The sequence below is a fragment of the Pyxicephalus adspersus genome, chromosome 2 (assembly GCF_032062135.1).
Source record: "Pyxicephalus adspersus chromosome 2, UCB_Pads_2.0, whole genome shotgun sequence".
NCBI lineage: Eukaryota > Metazoa > Chordata > Amphibia > Anura > Pyxicephalidae > Pyxicephalus > Pyxicephalus adspersus.
In genome coordinates this window covers 153,476,505-153,492,277 of record NC_092859.1, presented here as the reverse complement: position 1 = coordinate 153,492,277, position 15,773 = coordinate 153,476,505, and the positions used below count along the sequence as shown (strand labels likewise).

Genomic DNA, 15,773 nt, shown 5'->3' with positions numbered 1-15,773 from the left:
TAATTAAAAAGGTCAGACATAACAGAGCTGGGAGACTAGCTAGTCCATATTCCGTTTTGTGGATTAATTTAATCTTTAGCTTCTAAACCCTGTTCACAACTGTTTTTTTTAAACGAAGCATCTAGGAAATTTTAAGAAATGTAGAAATTAGCATTTAGTCCGCCTACAGGTGGGAATCATATATACATTTGTTGGAAATGTGTTGTTTTAGGTAACTAAACACAATATATTACACTCTACATTCCTTTTAGGAATGCATTTATAAATGTTCTTACTCAAGATTCACCCAATTTTTATCCAAAATGTACAACTTTTTATAATGGGTTGAGTAAAAATTGTACAATTCATGAGCAAAAGTTAACACATTTTCAAACTGAATCCTAAATCTGGGTAAACTCTGGGCAGAATAAAATATTAACAAATCCCTAGGCTCTCATAACCTTTGATAGGAATTCGGCTGAGGACTTTTCTATCTGTTACAAATAAAAGAGAGATATTTTGTAGGCATATACACAGAATAAGGAGGTCATCATTAGTTGTGCAGCATGGTGCCTAAACCTGCACTAGAAAGGAGTCCTCCCTATGGATCTGGACATTGTAACATTGTATTATATCACACCAGTGTGCGTCTGTCTAAAATACAACTTGGCGAATATAAAACTGCCTAAACATCTGCTTTCAGTTCTGTATTTGATGGAAAACATGTGTAAAGGAATAACACAAGTGTAAAAACTGATCTCAAAAAATAAACATTGTTTTCACACAAAAAATGGGTCGAAAATGCGTGTAATATCTGCAGTGCAGTGGCAGGAAAAACTTCGGAATGATAATATAAATGGCTCCAATTTTGGGAGGGCACCATTTCTGATGCTTAGTTGTTGCTGTACATAAAACATTATGTAATATATTCAAATAAATGGCAAATGTTTTCATACCTGGGCCAACTACATTACAGGTTTGTTAAATTGTTAAGGTTTTCCCATGAAGGTCTTGGAGAGCTTTATTAAATCATCCCTTTGACTACACCTGTAAAGGGGGTCTACTACAGATAGTTAGTTAATCAATCAATCAATCAATCAATCAATCAATATCTTGGCTGTGGGGACATTTACAGCTTGTGTAGATAGAGCCAGATCAATCTGGACATTTTAAAAGCATAGGATGACAATACGGCTTGGATCCTGGGGTCTCTTTTATATATTTTGTGTACTAATGTAGTTAGCAACATTATTCTTCCACTAGCAAACCATCAGTGCTGGTAATATTCCTCAATAATGTTATATGTCTTTTAATATACATTAATAAAGTTACACAGAAAATACAAACTTTAAAATAGCATGACCTTTGCTTCACAAGTACTGTGTTTCTCAACGCGTTTCGCATTTATTGCTTCTTCAGGGGAACACATTTTTGTTCTAGTGTTCAGTAGTGGTAATAGCTTTATGGATAAATCAATACCGTAGAGAGAAGGCTAAGAGACCAGGAACAGAAGAGTGGTATGGGGCATGAAAATCATAGTCATTTACCACGACAGATAACTTCTCTTAGAGCTACTCAGAACAGCAGCTGCAACACGCATATCCATCTTCAAATCCACCCCATCTGCCTCCACTATAACATAGAAGCCTCTCCCAAGTACTTGAAAAATGATCATCGGTGTCAAACTGACCTGAGAGGTACAAACTGCTCATTGCTCAAGGAACCCCCAGCATCCTCTGCAAGAACGCTTGTTAAGAAATACTGATCTACGGACTAGCCGTGCTCTGCAGAGAATTCGTTCAGCAATGGTGTTCCTCATGTTTTCAATACTGACTAGAATAGAACAAGAACTATGATGGACTAAATGAATAAAATCTTTGAGCAGATAAGGATAAAGACCAATATTTTGCTCAATAGGCTGATTGAATTTGAAAGAAATATCAGATGTAATGCTAGAAAAATGATTTAGGTGCAACCGGATGGACAATGTAGGAGCTGTTTACAATAACTCGTAAATCAGACTGATCTGAATGCCATGAAGACATGACATGGGTCACTGAGAATTTACAAGTTTGTTTTCATTAATAGTGAGAATGATAAACGCTGGGGGTGAAATGATGTATGAACGTTTTACCACGCTTACATAATATTAAAACATTACACAATCCCCAGATACGGTAGAGATACGTTATAGGTTTTTCAGGTGCATTTATCACAAAGAAATGACTTGCCTTGAAAAAAGCCTTAAATCCCAATAGACATGAGCTCTGAGAATTATTAATATAGAGCTTCAAAGGAAAGCCTAAAACAATGGCTGTTTCAGGCACATTCATATGTGTGTCATGGCAGACAGACCCAGGTCAACAGCCATTTCTCAGCTTTGTCAGCTTTATTCTAGAATAGCCTTTCTCAAACTTTTTCAGGTGTTTAAGGTTCTTGAATTAACTTTCAGGTCTTAAGGAAACTCCTTCTTTATTTAGTATACTCACAGCTCACAGTATATTTTATGGTGGCCATGGGAAGAATGTCACCATTACAGATATCCAAAATGAACAGTCGTGTCAGTTTATTGGACCTGAGAGGCGCCAATTGCTCATTGCTTAAGGAGCCCCTAGTAACCTCTGGAGGACCATTGGTTGAGAAACGCTGGTCTAGAATGTACAAGATGGTCTTCTGGCAATTTTGCGTTTGTGGATAACCAATCCACAGGACAGATATGAATTCAGATTCATATTTGATTGATCACTCAAACGAATGACTATATCAACAATTACCAACACATTCACTCTGACCATATGTAATCAGAAACTTAAACACGGCAGCTCATGATCAGTTGAACTTATTCTATCTGTTTAGAAATAAGATCAGAAGTAAAAACAGGTCAGTCCACCTTGACAAATTTTGGCTGAATCATGGTTGTCCCATACGGCCTGATTTAATAAAGCTCTCCAAGGCTGGAGAGGGTACTGTTTCATCAGTGAAGCTGGGTGATCCAGCAAACCTGAAATGGATTTCTTAAAAGTCATTTGCTATTCCCCAGATTTGGGGAAGGGGATTTATGTCTCAGATGCCCAACATGCATCCCTTGTATACCATCTAGCAGTTCGGCATAACATGTTCCCAGGCTTACCATCTCTTGTAGTAGGTCTTAAGCTACGTACACACTTCCAATTATTATCGTTGGTAAACGAACGACGAACGATCCTGCATGATATCTGCGAACTATCATATAGCACCGATCCTGTACATACAGATAACGACATGATCGTTCACAGATATTGTACACACGATAGATGCGATCGTTTGAACGATACAGGAAGTGACGTGCACCACAGGAAGTGAGCGAACGTTCGTTCACGACCTGAGAGGCGCCAATTGCTCATTGCTTAAGGAGCCCCTAGTAACCTCTGGAGGACCATTGGTTGAGAAACGCTGGTCTAGAATGTACAAGATGGTCTTCTGGCAATTTTGCGTTTGTGGATAACCAATCCACAGGACAGATATGAATTCAGATTCATATTTGATTGATCACTCAAACGAATGACTATATCAACAATTACCAACACATTCACTCTGACCATATGTAATCAGAAACTTAAACACGGCAGCTCATGATCAGTTGAACTTATTCTATCTGTTTAGAAATAAGATCAGAAGTAAAAACAGGTCAGTCCACCTTGACAAATTTTGGCTGAATCATGGTTGTCCCATAGGGCCTGATTTATTAAAGCTCTCCAAGGCTGGAGAGGGTACTGTTTCATCAGTGAAGCTGGGTGATCCAGCAAACCTGAAATGGATTTCTTAAAATTCATTTGCTATTCCCCAGATTTGGGGAAGGGGATTTATGTCTCAGACGCCCAACATGCATCCCTTGTATAACATCTAGCACTCTGGCATAACATGTTCCCAGGCTTACCATCTCTTGTAGTAGGTCTTAGTCTCCAAAAACATCTGTAACATGTTCTAAGGGTCCAGTTTACCAAAGGTGCAATGAATCCTGATCAAAGATCAGCTAAACTGAACTTTATATCAAATTTTAATAAAGGGGAGATCTGTGTTAGATTCGGGACCAAGCTAGAAGGAGTACTAGTGAAGTGTAATTTTTTTAAAGTAGTGTTCCCTTTATTGGGATATTTGCTAACCCTGGATTTAACTATTTAAAAGACAAAATGACAAGAAGGGTTTTTTTGGCAAAATTTCAAATTTGTATTGCAGACAATCATAAAATGATACAGTTTAAACAGTGCTTATACATACATGTATGCATTCATTTGGACCTTAATCAGTTGGATCCGATATGATATCTCTAGACAAAGATCACCTACTTTGTTGCTTTCATGTTACCGAGAAGTACAGTGTGGTCAAGCGATCAGTGTAAGCGAAGACATGGATGCGTTCTTATGCACAGCGTATTTACCCGTCGCGTTTCGCCCTTTTTAACGGCTTCCTCAGGGGTAGCTGTGCGCTTTTTTGCATACAGTCTAAATATATTTGTAAAACAGAAGAATAAGTTAGTGTACTGTTACACTTTCCAATAATATACAAAAATGGTTCTAATGTGGATATTATACCTGTTAAAGAACATAATGCATGTATTCACATGCATGTCTAAGTAAACCAATTTCCACAATAGATAATAGTAGTATTGCAAATAACAATGTATAAAATATAATGGGTATAAAATATAATATTGTAACTCAGTAAATGAGAGTTTAGTGTTACTTTACCATATGAATGATATAGTTAAGAACACTTACATTTTCCAAAGATAGGAACACATTCAAAAAGGTGGCCTGAATTGTAGGTAAGTAGGGCTTCTCTGTATATATGAGTCTCTATATGTAAGAGAAAGTACTTATTATTGAGTTTGGGTACTATTCCTATGTTTTTTGTAAATCATACTTTAAGATTTTTCTTTTCAACAAGGGGATTATGCTGCATCCATGTCTTCGCATACACCGATAGTTTAACCACACTGTACTTATCGGTTACATGAAAGCAACAAAGTAGGTGATCTTTGTCTAGAAATATCATATCGGATCTAACTGATTAAGGTCCAAATGAGTGCATACATGTATGAATAAGCACTGTTTAAACTGTATCATTTTATGATTGTCTGCAATACAAGGGTGATTTGTTTTGTTCAATTTAATTCCTTATTTTTTTAGAGGCTAACAGGCAAAATGCTGCAGAAAAGGCATGGAAAGCTGGGCAGTGCCAAAGGGGGCATGTGCCAATAGAAAAAAAAAACAGTAGAGAGGATAGAGGGTCCTTTAATGAGTCTTTAGGGTAGCATACCCAAATCCTTTCAATGACATGCTTGGGGATGTCTTAAAGCTGTACAAGGTGTTGCTAAATACTACAATTTTCATGGACCGTCTCAGCGTGCTTCGGCAGCTGTGAAATCGATTTGTTTCTTTTACAATTAGCTTGGAGTACACAAAGGAGCAGTATCCCATTCTGAATTATTTAAATCTTAATAATAGGCTTTTTTTCTGTAGTTTTGGCAACAACACGTTTTTTTGGTATGTTAGTCCAACACTGGCAGGACAGAAGTTATAAAGTATTTTGCTAAGGATGTCCCTGTTCTCACTGATCCATAACTGTCCTGATGTCAAGCCAAATTCAGTTTGGCATCCTTACTGGCATATCATCTTCTACATTATTTCTGTTTTTTTGCACATTTCTCTCTTGAAGTCCCATGAATGCCCATTACAAGGACATATTGGGTTGAGTAGATACTCAAATATAAACTGATTCAAATATAAACAGACGTATCAACTTTTACTTGAAATAACAGGAAAACTGCATTGGCTCGAGTTTAAGCCTAGGGCATCAAATCCAGCGGTCACTACCATTACAACAGATAGGTTTGGTTAAGGAGATATCTGAATATAAACTGAGAAAGGGAATATAAAGAGAATATAAACTATGATACCTACTTTTAACTGAAAAACGCAGGAAAAGTTCATTGACTTCAGTGTGGCTCACAAAATGCATTTGTCACTGCTAACAATCAAAACAGAACCCAACAAAAATGCCAAATTAAATTATTGTGAAACAATACATCCATGGTATGTTATTTTTTAAAAAACCTTTGAAGGGAGAAAGAAATTAAAATCACATGGGCTGAATCTTTTATAGCCCCCACTTCCTTTTTTACAGGTTTAAATATTTTTTCTTTTGAGTTAGTTATGATGGGCCACTTTCTAATCAATGACCTTGCTTACCAGTGAACGAAGCTATGTCTTCATATAAAATGTGTAATAAACTGTAATAATGTCTAAGAGTTTGTTATGCACTTTATATGAGGGCTTAACACCACCCCGTAGTATGAAGTATAAACCAAGAATCTTTTTCTAATGGCATTTTCAGGTCAGAAATCTAGGCTTATTCTGTATAATTTGGTATACCACAAAAAGAAAAAAACACACATATTTATAATTTAGTAGGTTGTGATGTGAAAATAGCTATACAGTATATTAGTTTGTCATCAATCTCTTATAAAGCCTTATCCCTTATAATCAGATAAAATAAATAATTATAATTTAGTTGGATGTGGCACCATACACATATTTTTTTTTTAGCATAAAATAAAGTTTAATTAATTATAACCCAAAATAAGCTGTATTATGATAACTGTTCAGTTAATATTTGTACTGACAATTTTATTATAATAATTCCTTCTCCAGACTCATATATTTTTATTAACATTTGTATCCACATTTACTTGCAAACCAAGCTGCTCAACAAAAATTACAGTGAACTGACATTTTCGGATTTATTTTTGACAGTGAAGTTTTTTTCCATCACTGAGTTGTAGCTATAGGTTAGTTCTTGTCCTGAATACTACATCGTCTATGCAGCCTGGAATATATAAAAAAAATCTGTGCTTTCACAAACTATATCCAGTATAAATGTGACATTTATGAGGCCCATGCTCCGCAATGCCGGTCTGTCTCTGGAAACAGACTTGTGGATGCTGGATGACAAATAAATGGGAAGGAAATGTAATTTATTGCTTTAATATCTCAAAGCAATAAGCAAACCTGCCTTTCAATGAGCCATTAGTAAAGATGCATGCTTGGACAGGATCCCTCTCCTTAGAAGCATGGTGAGAGAGGCCAGCAGATAATTGCAGATAAGGGTATTGTGGAAGAGCAGAGAGCGAGGACTTAATAACAATCTCACCAATTGGTGATTTTTTTTATTCTCACACATAAGACATTAGAAGAAAGAACTCAAATGAATGATTGATAGAACTTGGGCACATTAAGACTTGCTATCACCACGCCTTCTGGAATAACACAAACTTGGAAAATGTTACTTAGCTATAACACCTGGCAATAAATGCTATATCAATATTGGAAGAGCCATAACATATTGATTTTATCTCTTGCAATGGATTGTGGGTAGAAAGAAAACAGCTTGACCAACTAGCAATTCACTGTTTACTGACATTTTGTTTGATTTATAATGTATTCATAGGGAACCTGCAATACTTTGGCTGTCTTTGCTGGTGAAGTTGAATTCACAAACATTTCATTGATGCTTTATGCTTTATAATCCATGTAATAAAGGAGTATGTGATAAGGTGCTTTGAATGCGGTGAGGTTTCTGAATACAAAATTGTGTTTGCAGAAAGGAAATGGCAACAGGTATAAAGAATTGAGGTAAGAAATAATTGTGGCTGTTTTATTTTAAAGCAGGCCGATTCACATTTTAATGACCTATGGATGCGGGTTAGGTTTAGACAACCCATTTGAATAGGAAACCAATAGAACACAATGGGCCTGATTTATTAAAGATTTATTAAAGGATACACTTTTATCAGTGAAATTGGGTGACCCAGCAAACCTGAAAACAATTATATGCTATCAAAGGTTTTGAATCCTGGGCTAGATCCATTCCAGGTTTGCTGGATCCCCAGCTTCACTGATGAAAGTGTATCTTCCCTAGCCTCGGTGAGCTTTAATAAATCAGGCCCAAAAGAAAATAAAAAAAATAAATGCTGTACTGATAGCAACACAACATAAGGAATCCATAAATCAAAGTTTTTATAGCAACACAACACACCATTGCTGCGGTGGGACGCGCACCATTTGGAATCCAATAAGAACCATATTTTTACCTAAAAGAAGATATATATCTGCAACTATGAAACCCAAAAATCTTTCTTCTAAGGAACATTTCTAACCACAGGGATAGCTGAGACCTCTCCTCCTGGATTTGGCATTGGACCAAGGATAACCAAAGAGCATCAGAGTAGACATAAGAACCCATATTCAATCATGCTATCCACTAGCTTGAAGGTCCTCAACATTCATTTTATAGATGGAACCCAATTATCAGGGCCACCTGCATACTCACACTTGTTCATACTTCCTGTTCACTTCAGATTCAGGCCAGTTGAGATAGCAAATATCTCGTCCCCTCATAGGGTAGACATCTGCGTAATATCCCAGAGGAAAGGCCATGCAGAAGGAAAAGCTCCAGATGACGCAGATGACTATCTTGGTGGCGGTGGCAGATAGTCTTGGCTTCAGAGGGTGGATAATGGCCATATACCTGGAAGAAACAAATAGGAAGGTAAGTGAAACTATCATAATATATGATTTTTTATTATTCTTTGCTAAAACATTTAGGGACAGATTGCTGGTCATGGATATATACATAACAGATAGATTTCACAGCTTTTGTAAACCTTATTGTCAACATATTCAAACAGTCTCCTTGTTGGCCAAACTAAGCAGGTGTGCAATCATCTAAATGTTCAATCAAGTTTACATAGTATAATCCAAATAAAACAGAAATGCAATGCTATGATTGGATCCAGCGCTAATTGGAATTATGCCAATGAATGAACTTGACTTCCTTTTTTTAAGCCTTAGTTCCTGTAATACTGACAGGTGCACAGCTAAATAAACTAATGAAATACTGTACATATAAGGGGGTTATTTTTCCTGCTAATGATTTGTGTTTCTGACTATTTAGTTCCAAAATTTACACAGTCACATGGAATAGTCTGTTTACTATTGTCTTCACCAGGAGCGCTGTAGCTTTTACGTGGGCTGAAAGATCAGTTCTGGATAGACACATGGGGTTATTTTGTAAAGCAATGCAAAGAGCAATGATAAGTGGCCATGCAATGGGCCTGATGTATTAAAGCTCTCCAAGACTGCAGAAGATAGACTATCATGGGAGAATATGAATGATCCAGCAAACCTGGAATGGATTTTTAAAAAAAAAATCATTTGTAATAAAGAGGACCTATCACCACAATTTTTACTTTATTTAGGAGCAGATAACCTTTTTTTATAGATCAAAATGTGTTTGTTTTTTCCCCTAAATAATGGTGGTAAAGACTGAATGAATGGGAGCTCAGAGGCTTTGGGCTGCTCCTGCTCCAATGGGGCTTTTGCCCGCAATGAAAAAAAAAGCGGATCCCACGGCACTCTTTTTACATTTACAGAACAATAAGTAATCCGATCTATGTGCAGTATGAAATAGGGTGACATAAGCAGAAGCTGAAAAATGAAGGAAGAAGATGGCAGTGCCTGCTGATTCATCAGCGCCGGGACGAAGAAAGAATGCCGGACGGCGGGACCAAATCAAGGCCAGCTATGGAGGAATCAAGGGATCTACAGAAGTAAAGGCAAGTGTTAATTTTTAATTTTATTGACAGATCCACTTTCAATTGCAAATGTTTTTAATGCTTAACCAGATCCATTCTGGGTTTGCTGGAGTCTCTCCATTCTTAAAAAGCTTTAATGAATGAGTCCAAACATTATCTCTAAACAGCTCCATGTAAAGTGAAACCTGATTTGAGGTTTGGATGATTCTTGTGTTTCAGACATCATCACTGCTCTTTAAACTACTTTACTTAAAGAACACCTGTACTGAAGGTGACACCCCACTGACATTTTCTGTTGGCAAATGTAGGTGATATCTTGTGAAGATGCAGAAATAATATGTATTGCTGCTCTTGCTCAATCCCTAGGTCATCCTAGCCTTGAGCTCATTGAACTCCTACATGAATGCACAACACATATGTGAAACTCTTATTTCTGGTGCTAAAGAAAGCATTAACTTAAGAATTGAACAAAAGAATGGGTCATGACCAGCCACGGCATATCACTGATAGGGTGTATTGAAATCTTTCTTTACATTACAAGCACCCCCTCTTCGTATAGGGAATCATTTTGGCACAAGAATGGTTACTGACTCTTGGCCCTCTTTAGAATGTTTACCATGAACGACAGCACGACAACACGATGTACAGTAACTCAAAGTAACCAGATGTTGGCAATTTAGTGTAGACAGTTTTCTAGGCCATACTTTCTGGGTGATAAAGTCTACTGTTTTTTACTCAGCAATCTTTGCTAATTAAATGAATTGCCAATATGGTTGACAGCCAAATATTATGCTGATGTAATTTCAACCTCTAAATTCCCGGGGGAGAAATTAAGAAGTTTACAATGCCTAAGTGAGTTAACTCCAGTAAATATTAGAAACTGCACCAATGCACTATGAGATTGTGTCAGATGAATCTGTCATTGCTCATCCCCCCCACACACCTTCCCCAAAAAAAGGTTAGATGCTTTGCTGTCATGTCTATCCAATAGCGTCACTATAGATAAATGCTTCTGTATAGTCTGAGCTTGGAAAAGAGGGCAATGTTCAGTTTTGTGTTAGCTGAACCAAAGTCGGCATTGTGCCAAGCAGCCGATGCCAGGTGCGTACAGTAACGGGCTTACAGGTACACCGCCGGAGTCTACATCCCAGGCCTTTTATTGATTATAGGCTCACAATGAATTTAAAATCTGGGCGTGTAAGCATGTTGTCATGGTAAGACATAGGAAATATTCCTATTGACTGATGGGGGTTGGAAGTAATGTTGCCTACTGGATTTAAAAGGCTAAAAGCCTATTGTGGGTCAACTCCTGGTATTCCAAAACTGAACATTTGCCTGTTCAAAGCTCAAACAAAAGCAAATTTGAGTAATCAATATTGATTAAAGTCATTATGGATCAACATGACAGTGAGGCAGTTACCATTTTAGTAAGGAAGGTCAGCAATGACAGCTTCAATATTCTCTTAGTGAAGGTTTCTATCATTTACTAAGTAAGAGAGATCATCCATAAAAACCTCCTACCTACTTTACTTTGACAAGAAGCATAAAAGATTGATTTTTACATTAGTCTATGGTTCCCAGGCTCAGTGCACAGGGAATGAGCTAAGCTCAGTTAGCTCAAGTGACAGGTTTGTTTGGTTCTATTAAATAATTTTATGACATATGGTTCTATTAAAACTGAATGTGAGAAACTTGGGCCAATCCAAACTACACCATTACACCAAATTCACTACCCAGAACTTGTATGCAGATTAGATTTTTCTTTCTTTCTTAGTTTCTCTTTTCTAAGACTATTCTGATTTGTATGCTTGTTCTATATCAGTGACACAGAAAGTATTAAAGAAAGAAACAGCGAAACAGATTTTTCAAGTTACCAGTGTCACCAATGGAAGTCACCAATGGCAGCCTCCAAATATCTCTAGATCAAGTAAGTTTTCCTTAATAATGATCACAAAGGCTACCTTAGTGGAAAGAAGTTAAAAGTACATTTTACATTTACAAAATTTATTACAGAAAGTTTGGAGTTTAAGTGACAACCTTTGTTGGTTATCTAAGGTTATTAAAGATAGAGTCTTTCATGATGCCTTAGATCCCCTCATCAAAGAGCATCTTTAAACCAGACTGTTTTTCACGATCCAAAAAAGTACAATTCATACAGTGATTTGGCAAAAACACAGGTACTGGCTAGTGAGAACTAGAAATAGAATGATGTATGGGAGATTCTTCCACGGAACATTACTTTGGTATGTCATTTTGGTATGTACCGCACTTAGTATGTTATGTATAAACACTGCCAATGCTACAACAACAATTCAAAAGACTCAGCCACACTCTGTTGTTTATAGGAATTTGCAATTTAATAATGATCTACAGAAACATTATGGAATTTGGAAAGTTTTCAATTTTAATGTGTAAACCTGCCACCCTTGTTTTTGTAACCCATTGTAAAAAGAGATACTTACCTAAATCAGAAATCCAGGTACCTTGCCAGCACCCTGTTTAGATGTGGGGGACTGATGATCCAGTGCCCTGGAAATACCTATGCTTGCTGATCCCCATCATTGCAATGATGTCTACTTCTAATAGATGCTGAAAGGCTCCTTGGACAAACATCAGGAAGTGTCCATGTCATGCATGGACCTAATAAAGGAAGAAGGTGGAAGCAAAGGGAAGCAGAGCATCAGAGAGAGGTCAGTCAGAAGGGGTGGAAGGGAGATGAGGAAGGGATTTAAGAAGGTGAAAACAAACTCACAATGTGCATTTACATCACTGGCTCCTGAAAGCTGATATTCCCAGCATTCATCTAATTAGATATAATCTAATGATCAAGAGCCCAGCAAGAGGGTTATAGCTTTTATATACTATATTGATAGACTGCATAAAATTTGGATACCAACTAGTGCTGCTGTCTTCCACCCACCTATTTAATGTTAAAATCCTAGTCTACTTTAACCAAAATGCAACACAAAGTGGGTATAGTTATCAACTAAAGAACACATCACAGCTATCTTTTTTTATCTAGTGTATATACCATCTATGGTTGGCCATTCCCAAACAGGGTTATGTAAAAGCTTAGGGTCAAAAATTGCTAGATATTCATTGTGCTGTTGACTTTCCATGATCCCTACATAGGCCTAGGTACAATAATCCTTGGCACGACAAGCTTTTATCTTTTAAGGTGTCTGTAACCCTCCTATTATGGACTGATTCCAAGCACATTGAAAAGAAGAAAGTGCTGGCCGTCCCCCTCCCCCTTTTAATTTGGACTTCCATATTGGGTCTTCCATAATATCTTTTCTCAAGAGAACAACCAGAATAAATATGGCACACACAGGGAAGGACAATGAATACCTGACTGTATATAAATTTTATTAAACAATGATATTGAAGTGAACCTATTGTAGTGCCTCAGGAGGCACTTCAGGTGTAATTGTCCTATGTACTATAGGGTTCTCCCCAGGCCCTTTTAGCTGGGTGCACCACCCGGCACTTTTCTGCACCCACCCGGCTGTTTTTGGGTGGTTACTAAAGAGTTTGGTCACAATACAGGGGCTGCCACCCACCTACAATTTCTTCCCACCAGGCTTAAAAAAATTTCTGGGTTGAGCACTGTACTACATAACAAGGATATTATGCAATTAAGAGAAAGATATCCAAAGGTATCACAATCCAATAAGATGCCACATCCTGATAAATATACAGTAAATCATTTACAAAAAAAGACTTTAAAGGCATCAGGGTGCACACAAAACAATTAAAAATGTAATTTTTACAAAGCATAGGTAAAAATCATTACCAACATTAATTCATCAAGCAGATCATTGACCATTCAATTGGTAGGAGGCAAATTATACCAGGAAGTCCTCTTAATTGAAAATATAGGCCCCAAGTTAGATGTTGAAAATAAATCAGAGGACTTGGACCATTCAGTTTACCGTATTTTTCGGACCATTAGACGCACCGGACTATAAGACGCACCAGGTTTTCAGAGAAGGGAAAACAAGAAAAAAATATTCTGAACCAAATTGTACCAGTGTAGTAAAATAGGTGAAGGCGGCGCCGATCGGCATCCATCAAATCAATCGGCGCCGCCTTCGTGGGCGGGCACAAGTGCCGCACGCTGGAACACAGACAGAGGCAGAGATCGGCGCAGCCGGGGACCGGTGGGGACACAGGTAAGAAAAAAAAATGCCCCTGTACCTCTGCATTCGGACCATAAGACGCACCCTGATTTTCCCCCCACTTTAGGAGGAAAAAAAGTGCGTCTTATGGTCCGAAAAATACGGTAAGTTTTTTTTGTATTTAACGCGTTTCGCAGAACCAGTCTGCTTTTTCAGGAATTTTATTAAGAGGTCTGAACAAAAGGGTACATATGGGAATTGTAAGTCAAAAATATTTGGCTAATCCAAAGAATGATAATGATATTTTTTAAATAAAAGAAACTTACAGTGCTCATGTGATATTAGATGACCAAACCTGGCCAATGATATAACATGTCATTTACTTTATAATGATATAAACTAAATGAGGAAATATACAAATACAGTACATATCTATATGAAAGACATTCAAAAAGTAAGCTGTTGGAATAGCTGTCCCCTAATAGTACATATTTTCCTTGCCTTTTGTAATCACTAATTGTTCAATGCTATTCACTGCTTATAGGATGAAACATTCATTACCATTCAGAAAACATCTTTCCCACCAATCATCTCAATTAAGGGTGGGTAATTATGTAAATTGGATTAATTAGATTTTTTCCTTAATGCTTAGAATCCAGTATCCATAAATAAGTTCCATCAAGCTTAGGCTCTATTCTTCATCAATCTTTGTAACAAAGCATAATTCAGTGTACAAATGGCTGCTTCTGTAGCCCAAGCCATCCCCTTATTCAACTTGTAGTCCCTATTGATTAAAAGTAAGCCGTTACAGTAAATATTAGCCTATAAAATAGAATAAATAATGAAGTCACTGGTGTAACAACCAGTTCACAAGGTTAAAATGACCACTAGGGTTGACCACAGAGGTCCGACTTCATTCAGTGATGCTTGGCTATCTCCTTCCCAAAGCACACAACGGAATTATTGGAATGATGGTGTAATAAGGGCAAAGAGGTTCTGCAGAAAAATGTGTTTATAATGACATAATTACAGGAAAAGAGAACACGGTGTCTCAGTGGTTAGCACTCTGGCCTTGCAGCGCTAGGTCTAAGGTTCGAATCTCGGCCAGGACACTATCTGCATGGAGTTTGCAGGTTCCCCCTGTGTTTGCGTGGGTTTCCTCTGGGTACTCTGGTTTTCTCCCACAGTCCAAAAACATGCAGTTAGGTTTATTGGCTTCCCCCCAAAATTGACCTTATTCTGTATTAAAGACATATGACTATGGTAGGGACATTAGATTGTGAGTCCCTTTGAGGGACAGCTAGTGACATGACTATGGACTTTGTACAGCGCTGCATATTATGTTGGCGTTTTATAAATACTGTATAATAATAATAAAATAAGCCATTAAAAAGTGAGCGATAACCTCATCAATTTTTTGTTTTTTCACTGCCCATTCAAAAGACTGGGTTAAGGGGGTCACCCTTGTTTTACTGAACTGATGAAGTGGTATCATTCACATGGATTCCCACCACTCTTCTCCCGCTGCATCTCTTTGCAGATCTCTACACTGGCTTCCATTTCACCTTAGAATCAAATTCAAGCTCCTGTGCCCTCCACAGTTATTGTCCCACTTACATTTCTGGTAAAAAAAGTACTTCCTCAGCCACTCTCTCTGCTCCTCCAATGACCTACTGATGACTGCCTCACTCATAACCTCTCACTCATATCCATGCACGGATACGAACTGCCCCAACTCTCTGGAATGGTCTTCCTTGTCCGATTCGGCTTGCTCCTACTTTCTGCTCATTTAAAAGAGCACTCAAAACCTATTTTTCCAAACTTGCCTACCTATCTTCTGCCTTTTGAAACCGTCACTACTTCCCACCACTACATATCTCCCATCCTATTGTGTGTAAATTCCCCCACCTACTAGATTGTAAGCTCTTCGGGGCAGGGTCCTCTCCTCCTCCTGTGTCACTCTCTGTATAAGTCGGTCATGTGCAACCCCTATTTAATGTACAGTGCTGCGTAATATGTTTGCGCTATATAAATACTGT

General features: G+C 37.6%; 1 protein-coding gene across 2 annotated transcripts in view; it reads right to left on the bottom strand.

Annotated features, from left to right (window-relative positions):
- Positions 1-15,773, bottom strand: part of TACR1 (tachykinin receptor 1) — a 187,909-nt gene that overhangs the window by 69,282 nt on the left and 102,854 nt on the right. For both annotated transcript variants that reach the window (XM_072402793.1, XM_072402792.1), the window contains exon 2: positions 8,350-8,547. In XM_072402793.1, the coding sequence (XP_072258894.1) occupies positions 8,350-8,547 (198 nt within the window). The remainder of the gene's footprint in view (positions 1-8,349; positions 8,548-15,773) is intronic.